This window comes from Hyperoodon ampullatus (genome assembly GCF_949752795.1).
Source record: "Hyperoodon ampullatus genome assembly, chromosome: 11".
In the NCBI taxonomy this organism is placed as follows: Eukaryota; Metazoa; Chordata; class Mammalia; order Artiodactyla; family Ziphiidae; genus Hyperoodon; species Hyperoodon ampullatus.
In genome coordinates this window covers 40,906,496-40,928,344 of record NC_136924.1, presented here as the reverse complement: position 1 = coordinate 40,928,344, position 21,849 = coordinate 40,906,496, and the positions used below count along the sequence as shown (strand labels likewise).

The following is a 21,849-nucleotide window of genomic DNA, read 5'->3' as shown; positions in this document are numbered from 1 at the left end:
AAGTTGAAAAGCAAATCGAAAATTGCAGAACAGTATGATAATTGTTTATATAGTACATATTAACTTAGAATAAGTTGTCGATATTGTGTTTCATATTTCTGTAATGTTTGAATGTTTTAGGCAAAAACAAATGCATTGTGGTAGAATAAGGAACCATTCATCTTCCAAAACTAACAAAGGAAAAAAAAGCACAAAGAAATTGACAAGTTCCAAGTTGTACAGTAACTTCTAGAATTCAAACACACCTTTCTTGAGCCACTGAAAATACTCACCTGAGCTAACGGAGCAGGGCAACTCATTCAAATCATTCAATTCTTGGGCAATTAGGGTTTACTTCCTGTGTTTTCCTTTAAGCTAAGATAAAAATTCATTTCCCTTCCTGTGCCTAATTAATGTCAGGGGATCACTGGAAATATGCTGTCAGAGAGAAATGGAAATTCTCATTACCAGTGTAGGAGAGGGATAAGATCTTTTCCTACCCAACTGAGGTTCTCTGGCTGGGGCCCTGTAAATTACACCAGGAACAGACAGATTAACAAGAGAAAAACAGGTTATTAATATGTGCATCATGTGTGCACACATGGGTACACCCAGCAATGAGTAACTCAAAGGGGTGGCTAGAACTTGGACTTATATACCATCCTAGGCTAAAATAGGGAAGAGAGTCTTGGGGCTTCTGGGCAAGGGAGGCAAGTGATGGGAAGGTGACCAGGAAAAGTACAGTAAACAAGGGCTGTTCAGTCAGATTTGCTCTGCAGATTCAGGTGCCTTCTCCACTGATAAAGAGTTAAGAGTGGAAAGGGTGTCATCTTTTACATAAATGTAAACTTCCTTTACAAAAGGAAAACTTGTGCCTGGTTTTTGGAGCTTTTCCTACATCTGCTGGTTTTCAGTAGCCTCTGGCTGAAAACAATGCATATGCAAAAGAGGCATATTTTCGGGTGGCATGTTCTGGTACCCTTTACCAGATTAATACAAAAAATAAATAAAGCTGATGTAAATGCAGAGAAGTAATACCTTTTTAGGTGGCTATAAGGAGGTTCCTTTTTAAATGCAAATCTAATGGCTCTTATTTTACATTTAATAGCACTTATTCCCTAAGTAAAGGAACTGACTTTTAACTGTCTTCTCTCCATTTCAGCATGATGACTGCATGTTCAGCCGAGTTTTGACCCTAGATCTGTCTCAGTATCCAGATACTGAAGACAGAGAAAGCAGCAGGAGACAGCAGGAGGCCCGTTAGGACACAGAATGCCCCTGTGCTGTAAGAGCAGAGTCACGCAGCGCTCGGGCCAGTCATTGTTCTCACTCTGCCGTTCAATCCCACACCACTCTTGAGTACAGACTTCTGGAGCAAAAGCTAGACAGCCTGTGTGCCATTTATGAGAAAGCTTAATTGCTACCAGGCAAAGATGCTGTAGCTCACTTCCATTAAGGAGTGCTCAGGCTCTATTCCAGCAGGTAGTATTTCTTGTGAGAGTTAGCTCTGAATGAGTTTAAAAAAGAAACAACCATAGTTTTAACTTCCATTTTGAAAGCCAGTCAGAAAGTTTTCAAATCCTGCATCATCTTTACTCTGATCTCGCCTTGTATGTTTAAGTAATCTTTAAGGGAAACTCTTAGTTTCTAAATATGCTAGTTATGTGGTGTTAAACCTGTGTTTTATGGAAAATTATTTCAGAGGAACTGAAGTCAGTATTGAAAATGCCAATAAAAAAGTCTAATTTCAAATGTCTACCATCTACATTTTAGAAACAAAACTTTAAGGTGAAATTAAATGTCTGCTTCAATGCGATTTAAAATTTTCTGAATATAATTTCTGTTAAGGAAACATTGAAGAACACAGGTTTTCCCAAGTAACAAATGACTTCTCCACTTAAACATTCGTCCTTATTATCTGTGGGCATCACGCATGCCAAAATCCAAGCGCGCTCAAGTCCCTTATTCAAATTGGTATAATATTTGCATATAACCTATGCACATCCTGTTATATACTTTAAATCATCTCTACATTATTTATAATGCCTAATACAATGTAAATGCTATGTAGATAGTTGCCTGTATGCAGCAAATTCAAGTATTGCTTTTTGGCATCTTTTTTCCCCCCGACTATTTTTTTTTTTTTTGGCTGCACCATGCGGCTTGCAGGATCTTACTCCCCCGACCAGGGATCGAACCTGTGCTTCCTGAAGTGGAAGCACGGAGTCCTAACCAACTACTGGACCACCAGGGAATTCCCTTTCCTATTTTCAATCCAAGGTTGGTTGAATCCACAGATGTAGAACCCATGGCTACAGAAGGCCCACTGTACATTGTTAGGGGTAGGAAAGAAAGTTGCAGAGTTTTCAATAGTACTTCGTTTCCATTTAAAAATGGAATTAAAAAATTCTAAGGTGCTGGTGGTCTTGTGTTTAAGGCTGCTTTGGGCCCAAGTGCTAATTAATTAATCAAGGAGTGGCCTCCTGAAGTAATGGAATCGCTTTTGAACAACATTCATTATTTCAGGTAAAACTTGCTTTCCTATGCTCCATCAGCTAGTCTCTAAGAACTTGAGACAGCAGAAGCCACTAGTCCTTTGTTCCTTTTTTTAGTGCTGGTAATACCATCTAAATCACCGCCTTCTGCCTTGAAAGGCATCAGCTTTACATTGAAATGTACCTTTGGTGACACAGGAGCTCAGTGTAGACCCTTTTCTCTGCCTGGGCTGTTCTGTCTCGTAACTTGGACTCGTGGATTGCCGGTGATCCTTGAGTAGGATCACTGTTCTGTTCTAACGCAGTACACCCATATTCCTGAAAACCCCGGTACCATGCAAAAGTACACAGTGAAAACCACCAGGTGATGGGAAACATGGGGTCCAAAAAAAAAAAGACAGGAACTTAGTAAATAGCTGGTTTTATACACACTATGTAGTTAAGAAATTCACAAATACTAGAGCATATATGGCACTTCATCTCAAAAACATTCAGACGTTGGCTTGTGAAATGGGCAACCCATCGGGTGAAGCTTGCTGCTGAGGTCGAGTGGGGGAAGGAGGCTTGTCTGAGGGAGCTGGCCGGGGCTGAGGGCTGGGCGGTATATCCCCCGCAGCTCTGTGCAGCCGGCTGCAGTCTCCCATTTTCACCTAGAGCAGGTCCAGCAAACTTCTTTAAGGGCCAGAGAGTCATACGTATTTCAGGCTTCAATGAGGAAGCAAGGAGGCTATTGTGTAGGTGTCCGTATAACTATTATTTAAAATATAACCATTTAAAAATGTAAAAACTATTCTAGCTTGAGGCAGCAAACAAATCCATACTTAGTCACTCCCTGACCCAGTGTTTCTCAGAGACAAAATTATAAATAAGTGAACGAGTTATGCTCAGATTGTTTCTAACATATCAATCTTGTTGGAATAAATTTGCATTTTAAAATAAGAATCACAGCAGAACTGACTAGATATATTCATTCATTACAGCAAGAAGACCTCCGATTCTTCAGCATGGCACTCAGAGCTCGTCTTGAACTGGCTCTACTTTACTTTTCCAGTTTTATATCCTGTTTCACATCATTTTCCATGCTTGTAATATTGCTACACCCTATGTATGACCAACTTTCAAATTCACGTATCTTGCCCGGATTGCACTTTATAAATGTGTCTTTTTTTTAAAAGCCAACTTAGTTTGCTTTTCAAAAACTTTAATAAACACATTCAAGTAATCAGTTTCACAACTGAGTGGCAACTCAAGGTAAAAATTCTCATTAAATACATGATACCATACCTTGTCATAACTAAAGAAAAGTTGAGCAAACAGAATTGAAGATAAAATTTTATTTCTGACCAGAATAACATAAAAGGTTTGTTTTCCATGCTTCACAAAGAAAAAAACAAAAAAGGTCTTAACCAACTCTCTGGCTTTTCTCTCATTCCCTACACATCCCAACTTCATGCTTCACTTTCCCTAAACCCTTGGGGAGCTAAAAGGCAGCCTTGACACAGAAACCAAGCAGGGACAGCGCCAGGGCCACAGAGCAACTCCCTGGGCACGAGCATGCAGCTCAGCATGCCATCTGCCCTGCGTGAACCCTGACAAAGTCTAAAGTGTTACAGACCCTTGACAAGTTTTGCCTACTTCACTCTGTGCAAATCCTTTAATATGGGTTGCGGGGAGAGGATTTTAAGAGAGAAGAACAGAAAGGTTGGACCTTAACCCACAGAATAAAGGCTTGGAAAGCTTGGAATTTAACTAAAAGTTTAGAACTTGGTCTTGTGCTCCACTTGTAATTTCTCAGTTATCCATCGCATGACACACTTGGACACTGACCTGTGCTTTTGAAAAGGCCCTCTGGCTCCTGGAGACTTCACTTCTGAGTCACAGTTAGACCTGCCATTCTTTAGAGACCAAGTACTAACTGAAATTACACAACTCCAAAGAAGCCTACAGGTCAAGTCATTCTTAAAACATACCGCTCTCACTGGCAGACTCAGTGCCTCCAGTTTCCATTCCTTCTTTACTATTTAACAATGTAACAAACACACTTCTAATTTTTTTTCTACACTAACGGATGTTTCCACAAAGATTATAAAATTTAAGTGTCTAGTGTCTTATTTTCTCTTTGGCAACTACTGTTGCTTGGACAGTGTTTACTTTCCTCCTTTTATGAGAGAAAAAAACCACCTGACAGAGGGCATATCAAATGGGAGTCGGGAAAACCAGGTATGTCCCTGCCCATTGATTTGGTCCCTGAGGTAGTTGTGTATCAGTCCTCACAAAGGACACCTGCCGTGTGTATGCGTCACCTCCCAAACAGTTCAACACAACGCCTAACTCCCTCACCCAGCCTCTGAGGGCCACACACCCACATGGCTCTTTTGGGGTATTTGACGGTTCAGGATCAAGAGGTCCTGTGTGGAGTTCTCTAACATTCCTCATCGTTTGGGATGGCACTGTGGTTACAGAAGGCTGCTTTTCAAGTTGCAGGTTTTATTGGTTTTAAAGATTTCAAGACCCTCCAGCATCATCTGTTTAAACAAAAAGAAAGGAATACCAAAACATTAAAGTTGATCTTAAAAAAGTAACTGCAATGGGATTTTTATTTCAAAAACTGGTTATGGTTTTTCTTTTGTGCTAAAGACTTTGAAAATACCTCCATAATGGAAATAGTGGCCACTGTCTAAAAATGGCTTTCTGAGTTATAAATACCACCATGGGACAAAGTGAATTATAACATTAGATTTGCAAAGCTCTATGGAAGTCTTGACCCATGAATGTGAGTGCTTTTCCCCTTCTCAGTGGACTGGAAGAGGGAGCGGCTGTCAACAGTGAGGGGCAATTTCAACACACACAGGGCGTGAGCCTGTTGACTTGTAGAGAAGAGTGAGGTTCAGGGTATGTGCACAACGGGACTGCCTGCTGTGGGAGCCTGCCATGCTGCTCTGAGCCCTCCAGCCTGCAGGTATGGCCAGCAGCACTGAGAAGATGAACCTTGGTCTCACCCACATGCAGAGCAGGACAAAGCTTTCTGTAAGAAAGACCAGAAGGCGCGCTCTACACAGACAGACCTGCTTGGAGAGGAGGCTGCTGGTGTGGCTGCTGGCATCCAGGGGATCCCCGAGGAGCCCACGGACTGGCTTGCCCACTGCTCTGGAACAAAGTCCACCAGGCAGTCCGCCCTGCTGCCCTATACACACACCACCAATTCAGAGGGCAGCCTGGGGCAGAAAAGCTATGCATATGCAGCAGCAGCCAGAGCAAATCCACACAGCCAACTGCGCAACAGTCACCCAGGCCCACCTTCTTCTTAAATGCCGGCAGGCAACTGAGGAGCCCCAGACATGGGGGAAACACGCAGCAGGAAGGAGACTAGAGGAAGAGAATCTCTTGTCCTGGAGGGAACAACTCAAAGAACACTAGTTTTATTTTTTTTTAGTTACAGATGTCCCTAACTACTGGATTTACAATCCAAATATTTGCTAAAAGACTTCAAAGAATTTTATCCAACATACTATCAAAATGGAATTCTTCCTCTAAAGATACGTGCACTGAAGTTGTACAAAAGGTAAGGGGGGGTGGGCGCAGTGTCAGCCGCGGTTGGAACTCAGCCAGCCCCTCAAAAGGCTCAGCTCACCAACACACACCGCCACCACCGCCAGCCAGCAGGAGCCACCACCTTACCTGTCTCCTCCTCCCACCGGGCCCAACTCACTCTGCAGGCAGCCACTGAGAAAGCTGCCGTGTTTGCTTATTTGTTTAACGTTTATTATGAACTTTTGTATCCATAACAAACTATTTCAACAGTACACGTTCCCTGTGGTGTAGAAGGAAAATGCAGTATCACAGTACTGCTCAAACATACGCACTGAGGACCTAATTTAAATGTTAGGTAAGTAACTGGTAGTATGTTAAATGCTTCATAGCTCTCCGAAATTCTTGGTGGATTATTATATTGGTGTTTAAGAGTGTTTTACTGAGGTTTTCTTATCTAATAAAAAATAAACTGTTACCTGAAAATCCTCTATTCTAATGTTTTCAGGAACAGAGTCGTCAGATAACCAGGGAAGTCTCTGGTATCTCTAGAGATTTGAAAAGATACCGTAGTCCTAAAACAACAGATGCTATGAGAAAAACTAAATCAGAAAACAAGAGCTCTCAGAAATGAACAGTAACGCCCAAAATAAAAATTTAACACCCAAAATTAAAAAGAAAAGGGTGGAACATATTTTGAGAATCCTCCAGAAAGTTTTTGAAGAAAATTAAGACATTAGAGAAAACACAGTAGAAATCAGTCCAGGAGGTCCCAACTAATAAGACTGAAGGAAGAGGGAACAGGAGACAGATTATTCCAGAACTGGAGGGAAGAAAAAACTGAGCAAGGTATATAAAAACCTTGCTCACCTATACACATCCTCATGAAGTTTCTAAATATCAAGGAAAAAGAAGATCCTAAAAGCTTCCAGAAAAGAAAGAACAGGTCACCTACGAATCACAGAGATCTGGGTTGCAGCAGACCCTCTTCAACAGGAAACCTGGCCGCTTGAGACAGTGGAGTTCCAAGGTGGGATCACGAATGAAGAATCCCACGCTCCAACCAACAGTGAAGAGCCGGTCCTCGGGGGGCTGGGGGCTGTGGGAGCTACCAGAGGAGGTTCTGGCAGAAGTGGGTGCTGTTAGCAGAAGTGGGTGCGGTGGGCAGAAGGCAGACCTGGGCGGTAATCCAGGACAGCAAGGAAGGGGGCTCCAGGGTGACACGTCTGCAGCAGTCCAGAACGAGCAGGTGGTCAGGGGATGACTCGGAAAATGAGGGGCAGTGTGACTGAGAGAATACATACATTTAAAAACGTTGTGAAATGTGATTTTTTTTGGACAATAAGGAGGAAAGAATCTAGAAACTCCCCCCAAAAATAAAAGCAACACAAACACCACCAATACGCAACAACCAAAAATGGGAGCATGATTAATGCAATGTTAAGGAAAGAAACACACTGGACCTTGATACTAAGAACACGTCCTGCAGCTGGCACAGCAGTCATGGCACTGGACCCATGAACACAACACACAGCTGGCTAACCAGGAAAAATACTTCCTGTGTTTTTAAGCAACTATTGTTTTCCAACTTTTAGAACCGACCTATAGACAAACTGGAGGGCTTCTTTCCCCTCAGTCCGTGACCATGATGATCAACACTGGCGATGTAAAAACTGGTGGGCTTCGGGAAGTGAGACGAGGAAGGGGAGGTGGGAAGGGTAGGGGCCGTTACAGCTGCATCTTCATATCGAGAAGTCAGAAGACGTAAGTGCACTATTTAAAGAATGAGAAAGTACAGACTATGGAAACCTGGAAGAAGGAGAGGGAGGGAATGGTAAGAGTGAGCTAGATCCCCTTTCCTAGGGGTGACGGAGATTGTCTATTTAAATAAACATTTCAACTAAATATTTAGTTTAAATAAATCTCATTCGGTGATAGAGGTAACAAAAAACACATGATTTAAAGTGGTTTTCTCTGGAAACTAAGGTGACATAAATCAGGATAGTGGTCACCCTCGGGTGGTGAGGGAGTGACTAAAAAGTGATGGGGCTTGGGGCGGGCAGGGGCAGGCTCCTGACACCATTTCATTTCTTGAACTGGAGGTAACCAGTGAGTTTTCGCAATTGTGTATTCACTTTGTGAAAACTCACTGGGCTGCTTACAATTTGTGTACTTGGCGAGTTTTTCTTCAATGACATGCTAACTTAAATAAACAGAAATTGTTAAAGTAGGAACCTCTGGGCAGTTGGAATGATCTATGTATCATTCCTTCCACCAAGAGGCTGGGGTATTAAAGCAAAGCACTGTGACTGAAAACACCTCCAAATAAGGCCAATCTGCAAAAAAGAAAAGACATTACAGGGCTTCCCTGGTGGCGCAGTGGTTAAGAATCCACCTGCCAACGCAGGGGACACGGGTTCGAGCCCTGGTCGGGGAAGATCCCACATGCCGCAGAACAGCTAAGCCCGTACACCACAACTAATAAGCCTGCACTCTAGAGCCCGTGAGCCACAACTACTGAGCCCACATGCCGCAACTACTGAAGCCCGTGCACCTAGAGCCCGTGCTCTGCAACAAGAGAAGCCACCGCAATGAGAAGCCCGCGCTCGCTGCAATTAGAGGAAGCCCGTGCGCAGCAACGAAGACCCAATGCAGCCAAAAATAAATAAATAAATAAATAATTTTTTTAAAAAAAGAAAAGACATTATACCAGTATCTGATTGTCTGAGTTTCTTTGAAACTTCAATTCCATTTTCTTCTAACTTCCTCTTTGCACAGTCCTGGCATGCATTACCTGAAAGATGAAAACTTTTATTAAAAAAACATCTAAGAACAGCTATCATCAAAAAGAACATAAACAACAAATTCTGGCAAGGATGTGGAGAAAAGGGAACCCTTGTACACTGTTGGTAGGAATGTAAACTGGTGCAGCCACTGTGGAAAACAGTATGGAGATTTCTCAAAAAACTAAAAATAGAATTACCATATGATCTAGCAATCCCACTCCTGGGTATATATCCGAAAAAAACAAAAACTCTAATTGGAAAAGATACATGCACCCCAGTGTTCATAGCAGCACGATTTCAATTGCCAAGATTATGGAAGAAAGTGTAAGTGTCCATCAACAGATGAATGGATAAGGAAGTTGTGGAATACATCTTGGAATACAATGGAATACTACTACTCAGCCATAAAAAAAGAACAAAATGTTGCCATTTGCAGCAACATGGATGGACGTGAAGGACATTATGCTAAGTGAAATAAGTCAGACAAAGACTGCATGGTATCACTTACATGCAGAACCTAAAAAATATAATAAACCAGTAATGTAACAAAAAAGCAGACTCACAGATATACAGAACAAACCAGTGGTTACCAGTGGAGAGAGGGAAGGGGGGAGGGGCAATACAGGAGTAGAGGATTAAGAGGTAAAAACTATGAGGCGTAAACTAAGCTACAAGGGTATATTATACAACACAGGGAAAACAGCCAGTAGTTTATAATAACTATAAATGGAGTACAACCTTTAAAAATTGTGAATCACTCTATCGTACACCTGTAACATATAACATTGTACAGCGACTATACTCAATTAAAAAAATTGTTTTAATTTAAAAAACACTTATCTGATTTTACTGAAGCACTGACCAACTAATCCCTACCATACGCTACAGATGTCTATCAAGTTTTACTTTTTTCAAAAGAAATGGATGACTCTGGGAGTCAGAGAACGCAGCTAAAATAAATGTGTCCTTTCCCACGGAGATAAGGGAGAAACGGCAAGCTGAGCGCGCCTGTTTCACAATTCCTTAACTGAAGCCCGTGCAGCACTACCAAGTTTCTATTTGTGGCTCTGCTGAGAGGGGCAGGGAAACCGGGGCTGCAAGGCCCCCGGCTCCACTGACCAGAGCCCCTTCTAACCCAAGTGACTGACCAGCGTGGGGAAACCTGGCTCTAAGTTCACCCCAGGGTGGACGGTGGGAGCCTCCGAGCGCAGTCGCACCTGGTCAATTCATTAATGGGCAGAGTCGAGCCCTGCAAGATGAGTATGGACATTTCAACCACGTAGTAGATATAAAATTTTACACCAACGCTTAGAACCTTTGCAATTAAAATCTCTGAAGGGGATGGGTCAAATTATACACTACCGTGTGTAAAATAAGAGAGCTAGCGGGAGCCTGCGGTACAGCACAGGGAGCTCAGCTCGGTGCTCTGTGATGACCTAGGTCGGGGGGCGGGGGGAGGGAGGTCCAAGAGGGAGGGGGTATGTGTATACGTGGAGCTGATTCACTTCATTATACAACAGAAACTAACACAACACTGTAAAGCAATTATATACAATAAAAAAAAAATTAAACTACATCTTAGACCCAACGGTATGATACAAATAGACTCTTGTTCTAATTCCCCCGGACTCTTGGTTCCAGGACAGGAATTATTCCCGGCACCAGTGGACGGCCCACGTTTGACAGCTGCTTCCCAGTTCAAGGGACCGTCACGCAGGTGTGGCCATCTATCATCTCTGGCAGGGCTGTCTTGACGCAACACAGGCTAAGTATTCAATGTGAGAAACACATCTATGATTTTATAAGTAAGAGCGGGAAAACACTGGAACACGTAGGCAAAAAACAAGCTGGCAAAAGCCAAGATGTGCTTTACCGAACAACGTGGTGCTGTCCACTCGATCGGCATCTGGGGAAGAAAGGAGAACAGTCAGCAGAAGCGACTCACAGCGCTTCCTCCTCAGGCCGGCAGGGGGAGACGGAGGCAAGGCCTGCTCTGCGTGCGGGGGCAGCGGGGCCGGCTCCCACCCCTCCTCTCCACCCCCAGGGCCCACGTGAGAACTGAACCCCGACGTGTGAAGCCCCCGAGCCGGCCCAGGCACGGACACCCTCTCCCAGCAGGAGAAGCACCTCAGGAACACGCGTACAGACATCCCTAAAGACACGGTCACACATTACAAGTCCAAACGGCCTTCAGCCCCCAGCAGCCTGTCAAGTCCACTCAGCTGCCAGGGTCTGGAAAAGGGGGCCTGGGTGGGGACAGGAGGCCCCGCCACCGGCGGCAGGCGCGGGAGCCCCGGGTGAGGCCCGTGGGTGCAGAGACACCCTGAAGGCATGTTCCACTCTGCTGTCGGTCCAGGACCCCAGCCCCAGCTTCAGATACCTGGGCACTAACTCTCTGAGCCTGTCTCATCAGCTCTAAAATCATCTACTTAGTAGCAGTGGATACTGTGACCAAAAGTGAAATGAGGTCAAGAATGTAAAATTCACAGCAGTGTGTAACACAGCAAGTGTCGGCTCCCTGCTCTTTCCCGTAGTAAAAAAAGTAGACTGCCACCCTAATGACACTTTTATTAATGTGAATGCAACTTAAGTCAGTCCATCTTGCTAATTATTAGCAATTCGGAAAAGGACTAGTGGGAAAAAGCTAGACTGCGGGATTATCTGTGCATTTGGTTCCTGTGATCTTCGCATTATCTCTAGTCTTCAAGTTCATGGCCGGTGTCACATGCAGGCAGCTTTGTGGTTAACCCAATTCCACTGTGTGGGTGACTATGTCTGGGTTTCCTATTACCGTGACATGACAGCCAATACAGACCTCTTGAAGTCTGCCGTCATCCATGTTTTATGACACCAAACTCAAAGCCGTGAACTGCCCTTATGGCAAGATGACCAGTTTAAGAAGTGCTCACTTCTCTTGGTCATTCCTGGCAGATGATCAATTCCCCAAAGAAGGGCCAAGGAGAATTACTTAAAAGGTGTGTCGCGCTCAGCAGAACAGGGAAAAGACGTTATTTAAAAAAGAAAAGTCTTCATGAAATCATTTTGTGCTGCTGTGTTTTAACTTTTAAAACGTAGTGATAGGATAAAGGTATGATGTATCTGCATTTTTCAGGTTGTCAGTGTCACAGCTGATGAAGCTGGCTGGGCAGTTTTCTTTCTCGGTTAAGGTAATCTGAAGCATGGCATGTCATCTGTAACGAATAGATGTGTACAACTATATGCACAGCTTTGACGGTAACGTTCTATTTATACGCTATTACTATCATACCAATAACCCTAATCTATTTTTAAAGTACACAGAGACATTAAAAAAAAATAGTAACTAGAAGACTGGTAAATCTAATGGTATGTAAAATTACCTCTCAATTTTATTTTATGGTATGTAATTTATATCTACAAAAAAGGGGGGAAAAAAAAAGGGCTTCCCTGGTGGCGCAGTTTTTGAGAGTCCGCCTGCCGATGCAGGGGACACGGGTTCGTGCCCTGGTCCGGGAAGATCCCACATGCCGCGGAGCGGCTGGGCCCTTGAGCCATGGCCGCTGAGCCTGCATGTCCGGAGCCTGTGCTCCGCAACGGGAGAGGCCACAACGGTGAGAGACCCGCGTACCGCAAAAAAAAAAAAAAAAAAACGGAAGAATCCTATCAGATTTGTATATTGAAAAGTGAAAAAAGGGCTTCCCTGGTGGCGCAGTGGTTGAGAGTCTGCCTGCCAATGCAGGGGACACGGGTTCGGGCCCTGGTCGGGGAGGATCCCACATGCCGCGGAGCAACTGGGCCCATGAGCCACAATTACTGAGCCTGCGCATCTGGAGCCTGTGATCCGCAACAAGAGAGGCCGCGATAGTGAGAGGCCCGCGTGCGCACTGTGATGAAGAGTGGCCCCCGCTTGCCACAACTAGAGAAAGCCCTCGCGCAGAAACGAAGACCCAACACAGCCATAAATAAATAAATTAATTTAAAAAAAAAAAAAAAAGTGAAAAAAAAAATCTCGTACCTGGACTTCGCTGTTTGCAGATCTGAGTGGCAAGGTCTTGCACGTACCCCGGAAAATAGTCAAAACAGTCCCCGTAGGACACGACTTTGATCCCATGCAGAAGCATGTCTGCCTGATGCTTAAAGAAATGGTCTTCGTTCTCCTTGAGCACAACCATGTAGTGCTCCAAATCCACCTTGTTCGGCACCGAATAAAGGAAGAGGGCCTGGAATATCTGATCACGAAGGGTCTCTCCGCAGCCCACAAACAGAAAAGATTTGGTGCGGTACAAGTTCTGAAGAACTTCCTGCGAAAGAACCAACGAGGAGATTGAGATGCTCATCTGAAAGTGAGTGAGATCTTATGACGTGAAGCTAGATATTTGTGATTTTAAATCGCTGCTCCCTAACCAGCCTTTCCCAAGAGCCACAGAGGAGCAAAGTTAGAAAAGCAGCAAAAGGAAGGGAGCCCCTTCCTCTCCAAGCCAGGGCAAGCGGCCCAGGCCCCAAATCCACGTCCCCAAATCCGTGCAGATGCGCTACTGCCCACCCCTCCCCACCCACCATCTCGTCAGTGTAGTCACTCAATTCAAATCTTCTACATTTATGTACAATTTTAAATGATTAAAACATAAAATAAGGGCATGAAATTTCCTTTCAGCTCCAAGCTGTGCATATGTAAGGTCCTGGAACTGACCTCTGTCCCAGTGAATCACAGGTGGGAACTCTGCGGAGAGGGGCCTGGCCTTGGAAGAATGGCGTTTTGGGGAGTGCAGGCAGGAGAGCTGAGGAGCGGACCAGTGACAAGGACCCAAGGGAGTGGGCGTAGAGGGAAACAAAGATTATTAGCAGGGTCGCTCAGGCACGCAGCAGAGAATCACCAGTTCCGACACCCAAACACCCCAGAGAGAGTTTCAGTATCGGCAAGGTACTTCTTCCCGCGCAGCACTGGTGCAACCGAGGGCGTTACCCCTGTGCCCGGGGCCGAGGGGCGAGGGAGGGAGGGCCTGACGCTGAGCTCAACAGCGAATCAGTGAAGTGGTTTCTTTTTTTTTTTTTGCGGTACGCAGGCCTCTCACCGTTGTGGCCTCTCCCGTTGCGGAGCACAGGCTCCGGACGCGCAGGCTCAGCGGCCCTGGCTCACGGGCCCAGCCGCTCCGTGGCATGTGGGATCTTCCCGGACCGGGGCACGAACCCGTGTCCCCTGCATCAGCAGGCGGACTTTCAACCACTGCGCCACCAGGGAAGGCTCTCCGTGGTTTCTTAAGTGCCATAATAAATGAGTTTATAAAAAGCTAGCAGGCAGTTTCTCCACACTTCATTTTGTCCAGGATATCAAAAAAGCCTCACAGAGAATGAAATTTTAAAACTAGGTTTTGAAAGCTAAAAGAGATTGCTAAATAGAGAAGGGGAAGGAGATGCCTGAATGAACAGAGAAAAAAGATGAGTACAGAGGAGTGGCCAGAGAACAGCGTTGCAGACCCTGCTGGTGCCTGTGAGTCACGCTGAAGAAACCTAACTGTAACCCTGAGCAAGAGGATCATGGCAAGTTCACTGGGCGTCTATTCAAGGTGCCAGACCCTGTGCCGGGCCCTGGAGACAGAGCTGGGAGCAGCGGCGTGACCCGAGGGGCAGGAGGCCTGGAGGTCAGGAACCTGCTCAGACCGCGCCACTGCTGGCTAGCGGCGGCCACACAGCCCCAGGGGTACAACCAGTGCCTAGTCAGGATGCGCATACCATGACTTCTGGGTCTTGAGTAACGTCTTTATATCCCGACAGGTCCAACACCATCCCGCAGGGATCTGTGTATAAGCCGTGAATGTGAAGAACTCCGTATCTGATGTGTCCTCTAGCCCACTGAAGGACCTAGCAAAGGGCAAGCCAGACAGAGGAAGAACACTGGTATTTAAAACAGGTATAAGAGGAAAATATCCACAGTGATTCATGGCCTCTCAAACCTACCTGGGAAACAGTAAGAGAGATGCTTCAATTTATATCTTTAAACCTAAGAGAAACTCAGGTGTTAAATGCTAGTTATTCGTGTCCTGCCATATCGAAAAGAACTTCTTCAGAGACCGAGACTGTTATGTAGAAAATACCTTTAACATCTGAGATTATAGCACACTGTCAAGACTGATGAGTTTAGGGAGATGAGGAAGGCTTTCACTTCTAAGTCACATGTTTTATTTTACTTACTGCTAGGTATACATTGTTTGTACACCCAGAAAAAATATACATATACAGAAAAAACAATTTATCAAATAGCTCTAAGTTGGCTTCATTTCAAGATGCAGAAGATGCAGAAAAAATAATTTATCAAATAGCTCTAAATTGGCTTCATTTCAAGATACAGAAGATGCACATCACGTATATTCCTTTTACCTCCACGCCACGGGCTCTCACGTCAGCGGGCCGGACTGACAACCCCAGACAAACGGACTAACCCCCGCCCCCCGCCCCCCACGAGCAGGCGGAGGAGCCAGCACTTCTGTTCCCTGCCACGTGCAGCTTATTTCCAGAGGCCCTCGGTACAGCAGGGAGCAGCCCCGCAGACGTGGCCACGCTGCTCCGACACGGGAGCAGGTGTCCTGCCACGTGTCACGGGGGGGCCCGCTCAAGGCGTCGGCCGGGGCCCCGTCACAATTCCTCAGCTAAGCACCGGGAGACAGGCCACCTAAGGGCAGCTCCCACACTTCCCCAGGTCCCGAGTAAGACAGCATTGCAACGGGCCTCGGTGTCCCTGTGTGTGCAGCGGGGCTGGGACCCCCTGCCCACCAGCAGTGAAGCAGGAACAGGCAGCAGCCGTAGTCGGCAGGGATCGTACAAATCCACAGGCACGCACAGCACACAAGAAATACAATCGATGCAATGAAACTGTGGTCAACCTTAGCAATAAAAGAAATAAAAGCGTAAAATGTGCACCTTTCCGATGGGAGAAATGTGTTTTGTTAGGTTTTTTAGTAACGCCTCGTGCTGGCAAGACATGGGAGACGGAGTCTCCCTCACACAGCTGCAGGAGTGTAGACTGGAAATCTTTCTGGAGAACACGTGGGTGATTTACATCGTTTGTCTTTAAAATGGTCATACCCTTTGACCCTAACAAGTTCTCCAGGGACTCATCAAAAGTGTAGGAATTTTCACTGTAGCGTTATTTATAGTTGTGAAAATATGCTCACAATGATAACTATAATCTAGTCTCACATGAAATTACATTTAAAACCATGCTTTTAAAGACAGCCTGATGACAGGAAAATGTTCACAGTATAATATTAAGGGAAAAACATCAGCACAATAACTTGACATGTACTGCAATCCCAGTTTGTTAATTAATAAATAAATAAGCCAATTAACCAAAATTCACAGCAATAGGACTGTAGGTGATCTTGCTTTCCTGAACTACAGCCTTTATCACCCACATCTCCTACAATGACAGAGCCCTCGCGGGCATGCAGGACAGAAGCAAACCGGAAGCCGGGGCAGGTAGCCGAGGGGTCCTGAGGAGCTGGCGGCAGCGCCCTGTCCCAGGCCCTTCGTGTCTCGTTCCAGCGGGGAGAGGAGCCTCGGCGAGCAGAGAGCACCTCTCCTATGACGGGCCCTCCGCTGGGAGGTGACAGCTCGTGCCACACCACAGCAGCAGTGCAAACATGCCTGCGCCTCTGCCTCTACTCCCGCCTCCCACCTCCCGCCCCGGCGGCCGGCCAGCACCTTGGTCTTGTCCTTCAGATCCAGAGACTCCATGGGCTTGTTGCGCTGCTGCCCGAAGATCTCCAGCAGGTTGTCGTAGTTGGTGGTCAGCACCATGGCGCCCCTCTCCATCAGGCTGAGGATGGCCTGCAGCACCAGCGGGCTCTGGATGTGCTGCTCCAGGTTGTCGAAAACCTCCAGCAGGCAGTCCTGGAAGAAGTTGGGCTTGCAGTCGCCCGTGCGCTACGGAGAGGTGGACTCGGAGTTACAAAGCTGCCGTCTCTCAGCCACCACCGAGCACCTAGGCAGGCGACAGTACTCTACGCGCCAGGGAGGCAGTCGTTTTTTAAAAAAGAGAAAACGGCTGACCTCGTAGAGTTTACTGAAACCCTAGGGGAGGGAGGCCGGTAACGTGCAAACACGTCAGCAGTGATACACACTGGGGGGAAGCCCAGCAGAGAAGGGGGCTCGCTGCCACGCGGCAGAGGGCACACGGGCCAGCAGCCCCTGGGCGGCCTCTGATAAAGGAATTGGAGCAGAACGCGGAGGGGGGGAGGCAGCTTTGGAGAAGGTGGTCCAAGCGGGGGAGGAGCCAGCGCCAGGCACCAAGGTCAGAGCACAGGTGGGGCTGAGGGCGGGCTAGGAGTGAGGGCACGTGTCACAGGTGAGGCCAGACAGCTGACCTGGAACCAGATCACGTGGGGCCCTGAAGACCACGGTGAAGACCGGGGCTCCCTCCCCCTCCTCGAGAGCCACAGAGGCCCTGGCCTCCTCCTCCTTGCTGCACTAGGGAACTGGTTGAAAGACAGCGTGTCATGCTGCTGAGAGACCCAGCAGGGTTAGGAGTAGGACTGGGCCCCTGGATGTAGCACCAGAAGTCACTGGTGGCCTTGACCGGAGCGGCTTCAGGGGAGCCTGGCCGGGCTGGGTTCCGAGGGGAGGTGAGTGAATACAACAGCTCCTGAAGAGCTGTGCTGTGACGGGAATCAGAGAAGTGGGGTGTGGCGCCCGGAGGATGCTTCATGCACTCCCAGCATGAGCACCCCTCAGCCAGCCTTGCCCCGGGGCCAGCAGGACGGGCGGTGAAGCCTGACCCGTGCGTGCGTTCACACGAAACACCTCTGCCAGCCCCTGCCCGCCCCCGGCGCCCCCCGTCACCACCGCCATCGGCCTCGGAGCGTCCACCAGAGCCCCGCCACGTCCTCCCAGATGGTCGCTCATCCCAGGGCTCGGCGCTCCCTCTTCTGAGACTCTCCCATCCCTCCCCGCTCTGGAGACCCCGCTGTTCCCGGGGCTGCGCCATCAGTGAGCCCTCCCATCTGCACGTGCTTCTGTGAGCCTTCGCCTCCTTCTGCCCTGAAGACCGGCCCCCCACGTCCCTGGCACCGCACACTCCGGACCAGGGAGCATGCGAGGCTGGCACCCGCTCGCTGCCGAGTCTCTCCGGCTGCGCTTCTGTCACAGCTCACGCTGGGTTCACATCCACGCAGCTGATCCTTCCTGTATCACAGCCTCTAAATTCCTCCATCACCCTCCACCAGCGATCTTGTCCCATCTCCGCCATCCACACCCCAAACCTATCGTGACCAGCAGTGGGACCCTTTCCAGAAGCCTTGGCCGGCCTCTCCCTCCACCTGCCCAACTCTGAGCACCGCGGCTCCCAGGGGACTTCACCCCACCGGGACCCACGGCACTGACCCACTGTCTCTCCCTCCCCCGCCAGCCTAACGTCTCCCATTACGCAGCCTAGATTCCATAATGTAACACTACAGCTACTCCTGAAATTCGCTTTCAACTTCCCTGCCCTTCCCTGGCTTTGCTGGAATCCCTGGGCAAAACCCCGACCCTGAGAAAACCAACTCTCCACTTACTCTGCACCTGTTCCCGACCCGCTGAACACGAGGAAAACACAACCATTCTGCCTGCCTCACTTGAACTTTTTTTTAATGGAAGTTCTCAAAATACACAAAATTAAGAGGAGAATAAGATAAAGCTCCAAATATTCACCTCCTTGACTAAACAAGCATCAACCTAGCTGGCCTCTATTTGAACGAATGGCCTCATCCGGGGGGTCCTTCTCTGGTCCATCAGCTCTGCCCACCCCTCCCCTGACAGGGCTCAGCAATTCCTTTAGAAAGGGCCCCAGAGAAAACTATTTTAGCCTTTGCGGGTCCCACAGTCTCTGCTGCCAGTACTCAACTCTGCCCTGAAGCATGAAAGCAGCAGCCCTAGACGTTGTGTAAAGGAACGCAGAACTTTATTTACAAAAACAAGCAGCAGCCAAACCCTGCCCTCTGAGGCTAGCTCCCCTTATTAATACAACACCCATACCTGGCATCGTCACCCAGCTAAAACCACTTCCCAGACTCTGGTAAAGCCACGTATGGCCACATGTACAACTCCCGGCCAATACCATGAAAACAAAGTGACTTGCATGTCAGCCCCCGTAAGGGAGGACGCACGGCCCCTCTGTCCCCTTCACTAGCTGGCAGGCACACATCATTTACGGCAGGAGTCGGGGCAGCTAACGTGGAGCATGAGGTGCAGGCTGCACGGTGAAGACGGCGGAGCCATAAACGGGGGTCCGGGTTCCCCACCCCGTCAAGCCCCTGTGCTCCCCTGGGGCTGCCTACCCAGATGTTTATGTGAGAAATGTAAACGCAACCACAGTCAAGCCACGTACTTTTGGGTTTCTTTCTGCAGCAGTCGAAGCTCTGCGTACTAGTTTTCAGGCTTTCTTCTCGGTTAACCCTCAACATCTCCCCACCCCAACTCTCAGATGATGGCTATACTTCTTCAACAAACCCCAGGGGAAGAAGGCTGCCTTGGGCATCACTCAGTGAGTGTCCCCTGTATCACCAACCGCTCTTCCTCTGCTAGATCCTTTCCACCTGCAGACAAAGAAGCTCCATCTTCTCCCATCTTACAATGTTTGGGAAGCCCTGGTCGTGTGAAGGGATGCGGCTGGCCTACCCGGACCAAAAGCAGACCTGGCTGCTCCGTCCCTTCGCTAAACGAGGGTGACATCACCAGGCTGGTCCCCAGAGCAGCACGGCAACCTCCCTGAGACAAGCCCCCTATCCAGGCTCTGTTTAACAAGGACTGTTTTAGGAGCCCACACTGTGCTCGGCACCCCCTCTGTTTAAAGGGACGATATTCTGATGAACTGAAAGATTTCCAGCTTGTCAGCCCAACTCGGTGAGAAACAGACACGACGCAGGCCTGGAGAAATCTGAACGCTAGACTCATTCACCAACCTGGCCCACAGCCCAGGTGTCCCCAGTGAGATCTGACGCAATTGTGTGAAAAGACTTACAGGGGACATCTTCCGGATCAGGTCATGGGCGACAACCAGCAGGTCCCCGTCCTTGGTCACCTTCCTGCGGAACTCGGCCACATCCCCGGGGTGCAGCACCTCGAGCTGCTCCGCGGCCTCGATGATGGCCTCGATGCAGCTCCTCCACGAGCACAGGGCGGGGATCCCTGGGGCCACGGCGGCACTGACTCCCGTCCCGATGACCAGGAGCAGTTCCTGGGGCTGTTTCCGGATGAGGCTTTTTAAAAACTTTCTACTTAAAAACAAGGGAGGGAAAGAATGAAAGCCAACATGGAAGCACTGCAACCACGAAGAAAACAATGCGGTCTGGGGACATCCATGAGGCGTCAGGTCAAACCCAGCCCGTGCTGGACACAAACACACACGCAACGTCCCCCCAGTTATACTAACCGCGAGACGGAGCCTGTGTATGTTCCTCTTTGTGTATTAATCTCACACGTTCTGCCCTCATTCCTAAGGGACTCGGGACAGCACTGTCTTATTCATCTCGAGTCCCCCCCATAGTGTTGAGCACACGTTTAAGTGATATGTGTTTGTGAACAAGAAATCTCAGCAATTTAAATTCCTTTAAAACTGCAAAGGGCTTGTAAATACAAACTATGGTGATAAAATGATCCCTGATTGCAGGGACAGAAAAGAAAACTCCTGGCAAAATGCTGGTCCTCTGCAACCCACCCCCCGGCAAGCACCTCCTCCTCCCGCGTCACTTCGCAGAAGTGTAACCCGCCCACTCCCAGTCAGAGGTTTCTTTCCTGTGAAACGTGGCACCCCCAGCCTTAGACGTGACCCTCTGGTCACCTGCTGCTCGGTATGGAGGCCAGGCGACAGTCGCCTCCTTGGGCAGAAAGAGAGCTGCCTCTGCGAACGTTCCTTACTTTGGAGCAAAGCGTAGTTACCTGGCCCCGGAGACGCCCTCCCCGGCCGGTGTTCTCACTTCGCACACCCTCTCAGGTACCAAATAACATATAAAGAGACTTGTGATGGAAGCTATACACCTGTTTAAGGGTGCAGTTGACTTCACTTACCTTGATTTTTGTTCACTTCTGTTTGTTGTCTTTTCCACGGAATCCATCTGTAAATCCTAAAGAGATTCAGAAGCAATCGGTCAGAAGCGACTTCTACTTCCCAGATGAAAGTTCTTTTATTAGTACCCTGGAAGAGAGATGGGGTGGAATTAAAATCAAAGGTCTTGGAGCTTTCTTTAAATTAGAATAACTGAAAAGCATCGTATACAAAAACATACATCCAAAATGGTTCCTAAGCCCCCATTCCTAATTCTGTGACTTAACAGGCCAGGCAAAGTCGCAGACCCAGATTCTGCAAAGGTCGACACTGGAGGGAAAATGAAGGAAAACCAGCGTGAGGGAGCGCAAGTGGTGCAGCGGTCCAGCGCTGCGTGTTTTCACTGCCCCTTCATGACTCTGCTCCAGAACCGCTTCCAGGTGACACGAACACAAACGACTCATCACGGAAGGAAGACAACGCAATGGCACGACAAAGTAAGCCACACACGGGTTTCCAGGACTATCCGAGCTCTTGAGGGTACCGAGCAGTGCGCTGAGATGGACCACGACACGCCCAGCAAGTCTTCCGAGGAGATGCCAGGCCTCCCCTTGGCCGTACTGAAATCCAGTCCAAAGGAATAATCGAAGTAAAAGGTCAATTCTTAGCTTACATAAAACACGACTCTCGAATCAGCTAGGTCTCTATTGCCAAACTATCTCCATGTTCTATCATTTTTCCAGAATCATATTCCCCCCTCCCAATTCTCTACCTAACATTTACTGCAAAGAAGGAAATATACAGAAAACTAAAGATTAAAAAGCCCATAATCCTACTACCTACAAGCAATGACTGTTAGCATTTGTAGAGTTCCCTCTAGACTTTTTCCTTTAAATTTTTTACATCATTTGAGACCATAGGTCATATCCTACTTTTTTCATGCATTTAAATAAAAGCATTTCTCTTATGTTATTCAAAACTATTCCTGGGCTTCCCTGGTGGCGCAGTGGTTGGGAGTCCGCCTGCCGATGCAGGGGACGCGGGTTCGTGCCCCAGTCCGGGAAGA

General features: G+C 47.8%; 2 protein-coding genes across 3 annotated transcripts in view; one reads left to right on the top strand and one right to left on the bottom strand.

Annotated features, from left to right (window-relative positions):
- The window catches only part of SMC1B (structural maintenance of chromosomes 1B), a gene marked incomplete at its 5' end in the record, with an annotated part of 87,782 nt that extends 86,429 nt beyond the window's left edge, over positions 1 to 1,353 (top strand). For both annotated transcript variants that reach the window (XM_079715359.1, XM_079715358.1), the window contains one exon: positions 1,142 to 1,353. In XM_079715359.1, the coding sequence (XP_079571485.1) occupies positions 1,142 to 1,243 (102 nt within the window). In that variant the 3' untranslated portion in view covers positions 1,244 to 1,353. The remainder of the gene's footprint in view (positions 1 to 1,141) is intronic.
- Positions 1,354 to 2,965: 1,612 nt separating this feature from the next.
- Positions 2,966 to 20,853, bottom strand: FAM118A (family with sequence similarity 118 member A; the record flags this gene model as incomplete). The annotated part of the gene is given in 9 exon segments (XM_079715040.1): positions 2,966 to 3,046; positions 3,048 to 3,124; positions 8,713 to 8,796; positions 10,662 to 10,694; positions 12,783 to 13,068; positions 14,498 to 14,626; positions 16,466 to 16,687; positions 19,761 to 20,016; positions 20,807 to 20,853. Coding segments are annotated over 9 exon segments (1,215 nt in total).
- Positions 20,854 to 21,849: the final 996 nt, after the last annotated feature.